The sequence below is a fragment of the Danio rerio genome, chromosome 3 (genome assembly GCF_049306965.1).
Source record: "Danio rerio strain Tuebingen ecotype United States chromosome 3, GRCz12tu, whole genome shotgun sequence".
Lineage (NCBI taxonomy): Eukaryota > Metazoa > Chordata > Actinopteri > Cypriniformes > Danionidae > Danio > Danio rerio.
Window position 1 is genome coordinate 56,985,001 of NC_133178.1, and position 5,000 is coordinate 56,990,000.

At 33.8% G+C, this 5,000-nt stretch overlaps 1 protein-coding gene across 4 annotated transcripts in view; it reads right to left on the reverse strand.

Annotated features, from left to right (window-relative positions):
* trip10a (thyroid hormone receptor interactor 10a) overlaps positions 1-5,000 on the reverse strand; it is a 72,071-nt gene that overhangs the window by 12,385 nt on the left and 54,686 nt on the right. Inside the window, exon 10 of one of the 4 annotated variants that reach the window (XM_017354074.4) lies at positions 3,046-3,210. Within the exon in view, the coding sequence (XP_017209563.1) occupies positions 3,046-3,210 (165 nt within the window). 4 annotated transcript variants of the gene reach the window in all.

Consider the following 5,000-nt stretch of genomic DNA (forward strand, 5'->3'; position numbering starts at 1 on the left):
AATGCAAATCTCCAAAAATCGAAAAGGGAAAAGTAAGTTTAGAGATATAAAAATAAAGTTTGCTAACAAAAGAAAAACTGTAAATAAAAATTAAGCAGTGCAAAAAACCTAAAATATTTGCAAGTAAAAAAACTATATATTTTTTTAATATTTCCAAAATGATGTTTAACAGAGCAAGGAAATTTTTACAGTATGTCTGATAGTTTTTTTTTTCCTAGAGAAAGTCTTATTTGTTTTATTTTGGCTAGAATAAAATCAGTTTTTATAGAATAAAACCAAACGTTACAAGGGAACTTGAGCATTTACAGAAGGCCCAAACCTACTGGGCTGTAAGATTACCTCAGTGATATTGTGTCTCTAGGTGATGACGTCGCTAAAATGGAGGCAGGTCCGGGCTTGCCGTAAATGCCCAGTTAATTTGACTCCGCCCCCTTTACCAAATCAGGGCCACAAAGTAAAACGTGCAGAAACGCGCAAAGAGAAAACCGCATCGCAAACTCATGGTTGACTAAAAAGCAAATCAAAAGGAGCATTGCATTTAATTGGACGAGATTTGTGAAGTCAATGCTATAAAAATGTTTTGCAAATATGTATGTTTTTTTTATTTATATAATTTAGTTTTTTTGCACTGCTTGTTTTTATTTGAAGTTCTTTTTTTTTTTTTTTTTTGCAAATTTCATTTTTGTTTTTCAAAACTTAATTTTCCCTTTGCAGTTCTTCATTTTTGTTAGCAAATAAATTTTGTATTTCTCAAAAAATTCTTTTCACTTTATTATTTCTCTTAATTAATTAGTTGCTTAATAATTTTTTTTTTTGTTTGCAAAACTTTCTTTTATTTTGCAAGTATATATGGCCCTAGATGAACTCCATAATAGATTACCTCAAACTGAAAATCATTTACTCAACCTTTACTTGTTTAAAACCTGTTTGACTTTTACTTTCTGTTGAGATATTTGAAGAATATGATGAAGATGATATTTTGAAGAATAATAAACATTCCAAAACCTGCTGTTTTGGCAAATAAGCTCAAAAGCAGCTGTTTTAAGAAAAAATTATGTTCCAAAACTGCTCTAGAAGTTTTTTTATAGTGCAATGACATCTTCTGTCAAAGGATCAGTGGAATTCTGATTTCCAAGTTCTTTAGTGAAAGCGGCTTTACTGTATTAAAATTTTAAAAAGGTGCCAGTGCTACTTTCCATTAAATTTGCACTTCAATTTGTACTACAAAACAGATTTTCTGTGTTTTTACTCAGAAAGATTTGACCTTAATAAACTTATCTAGTCAGTCCCTCCAGGGTTTTGCAGGAGCTTGTATATACAAATACAGTGCTCAGCATATACGAGTACACCCCTCACAAATCTCTCTTTTAAATTCCTATTTTTAATAGAAGGCAATACAATATTATATGTCTATATACATTAGATAAGTCAGTTCTGAAGCCAAATCTGGAGCTTACCTAACAAAATAAATTACGATAATGGTCCAAATACTAGTACACCCAAATTTATGTCATAGAAAAATATTAAATACAAATTTGAAAAAAAAAAGAGGAAAAATCAAGAGAAGCAAAAAAAAAAAAAATGTTTGAAATTGTTGTAATTTGTTAGCAATATTTTGCTTGAGTTATTATTATTAAATGTTAGGTCACTAAAATATTATTTTAATAAATATGTTTGTTTAATAAATCTGTTTTGTTTAAATGCACCAAAATACATTGCTTATATTCCCTGAGAAATGGATACAAATATTTATTTTAATGGGGTGCACTCAATTATGCTGAGCACTGTACATATATACATATTTGCGGCCTAAAATGACGGCTAATTTGGTGACAACTTTCCTTAAATTTTGGAGCTTCAGATACATGCCCACCTATCACATAATTTCTATAGATTCAAAGGTTTTTAACAAGCTGAAGCAAACTTTTCCAGAAACTTGGCTAAGCCATGGTGTTTTGAATTCCAGAAACATGAATTCAAACTGGGCTTATTTTTGTTTGAACAGACTTCACTTGAGTTACCATATTTTCTGAACTATAAGGTGCACCTAAGAGACTTAAATTTTGAATTAATATCGTCCGTGTCCCTGAGTTCCAAAATCTGCAAAAATGTTGTTGTGTGACTTTGGTAAGCGATCCGCATGACTAACTGTCAGAGCATTTCCGACAAAGGGACGTAATAGCTATACTATGTATACTGACATCGATTAACAAAAAGAACTCCAACCGCTGGTCATTGGTGTAAACAGGGCGTTCAAAGTGAAGTTGCGAGCGGCTTGGGAGTGATGGATGACAGACGGTGAACACACCTTCACCAAGACTGGTAAGCAGCGCCGGGCGAGTTACACCACCATGTCTGAATGGATTGGGGATGCCTAGGCTAAGGTATCTGCTTTAACTGTCGTGCGAGCTTTCGCGAAAGCTTGCATTATCGCTCAACAGGTGATTACACTGACTACAACAATGATGAGAGGGAACCCGGCATGTTTGATAGTGAAATTGCCCAGCTGTTCAATTCAGACACAGAAGATGAGGAATTTGATGGACATGCGGGAGAAGATTGAATAAAATAATGTGAGTGTACCGTTAAATAGTAGAATAAACTTCAAGTAAACTCACCGCTTTGCATCCATTACCTCTTATTGTAGAACATATGTTTTAGCATGCACCTTATGTATGGGTTAAGTACAGATATATACCCTGTAATTGAGGCTGCAACTTATAATTTCATGTACCTTATGGTGCGGAAAATACAGTACCATGGGGTTTACATTGGTATATTCGGTGACATCCTTTACTCTTATGAGTTCTTTTGAGTTTGCTAGTTTTGAAGTGAGCCAAGAAGTGTTGTATTAGAAAGTGTGGCAGAAATAGATGTGGTGATGGTTAAAGACGAGGGCTGAAAGAGTTGTGCCCATTCAGGTGAACGTGACCGCTACTCAGACCCAGATCAATCATGTGCTGCTGAAGGGCTTAAGGAGACGTGCCAGCAACGGCAGCCCACAGGTTTAGTCAGGTTGCTTGATCCCTGACAAGTCACACTCACCGTTCTCTTGAGGGTCCGGAAGGACGAGATTCGGGGTTTGACTGTCTTATTGATTTCCTTCAAACAGTACGACAGAGGGTCCCGGCCAAACTTGGGGGAAGGGGGTCCATTAGCAGGCGAGGGGATTGGGGGTGTGGAGTAAGGACTGAGCGAGGACGAAGGGAGCTGGGACAGACACCAGGCACAAACCCAGAGGAACACAGGTAGAGGATGGCGGGATAGAGAGGGAAGGGTAAAAATAAACAACAACAAACACACACACATATGGGAAAAGAAAGAGACACCATCAAACACCTTAAAGCAACATCAACACAGCAACGAGGACAACACTGGACCCACCTTAGCAAGAGCGAACAGAAGCAAGACCCACAACAACCAGCAATGCAGTCAGCCATATAAAAAAGCAAACAATGGGCCTCGTTCATGAAACAAGGAATTTGTGTCTGTACATTTTTCATAAAAAAACATTAAAAACTAATGAAAGTGTTCAAACATTTTACATTTTAGCTGCTACCAAACATTTTAATGGTGCATCAACCTCTAAAAGCTTTGTTTTCGTTTATGGGAACTAGTTAAACTGCATTTTGATAACCATATACAGGGCTTTCCAAACTATGCATGTGACTTTAAGTTGTTGTCATTCTAAAAAAGTTGTTCAGACTAATAAAAGCTTACATTTGATGTCATGGTAATCAATTATAGTGGTCATCGATTGTTTAGTATTTTTGACCATATGGGCACTTCTGGTCATGGTCTGGTCTTCTGCGCATTTTTGTCTATATAACAGTCATTGGCTTCGAAATCAAAAGAGTCATTGGTATCAGGCTAAATATCCATTCCTGTGCATACGGACAGAAAGGAGTGAAGCATTTAATTTTTGACAGTGATTTTATAGTCAGATCGCTAGCAGTCTGCGAATTATAACTGAAGGAAGCCTAATGCTAGAGCCATTGTAGACTGACTCCATTCTCATTTGACCAATTAATAGCACAACAAATATGCAAGTATGATGTTAATTTAAGTTTTACATAAATATAGTGTGACATCTAAGTTCATTATTACAACCTTTCAGAAAAAAAGGTACAAGAGCTTCTGGGCAGAAGAAGGTATATATGGAGTCAGATCAGTCTCAAAAATAATACATTTACAAAATAAAATTCATACATGCACAGCAAAACTCACATTTACAAAATCCTATTTGTAAATCTGTAAACACAATTTATGAATTCACTGTTTAAAATCATTAATATTTCCAACAAATGAATTTGATGTATATTTCTGAATCACGTTTTGAATTTACAAATTGGATTTGTGCATTTCTAAATCGTGTTTTGAATTTATAAATTGGATTTGTGTATTTATGAATCCTGCTTTAATTTTATGAATTGGATTTGTGTATTTATGAATCATGTTTTGAATTTACGAATTGGATTTGCATATTTATGAATCACGTATTGAATTTACGAATTAGTTTTGCATATTTATGAATAACGTTTTGAATTTACGAATTAGATTTGCATATTTATGAATCACGTATTGAATTTACGAATTAGATTTGCATATTTATGAATCACGTTTTGAATTTACGAATTGGATTTGCATATTTATGAATCACGTATTGAATTTACGAATTGGATTTGTGTATTTATGAATCACATTTTGAATTTAAGAATTGGATTTGTGCATTTATGAATCACATTTTGAATTTAAGAATTAGATTTGTGCATTTATGAATCACGTTTTGAATTTAAGAATTAGATTTGTGCATTTATGAATCACGTTTTTAATTTACAAGTTGGATTTGTGTATTTATGAATCATGTTTTGAAATTATGAATTGGACTTGTATATTTTTGAATCATGTTGAATTAACAAATTGGATTTTTGTTGAATCGTGTTTTGAACTTAAAAATGTGATTTGATAAATATAATTTGTGTTGTGGATGTATGAATTTT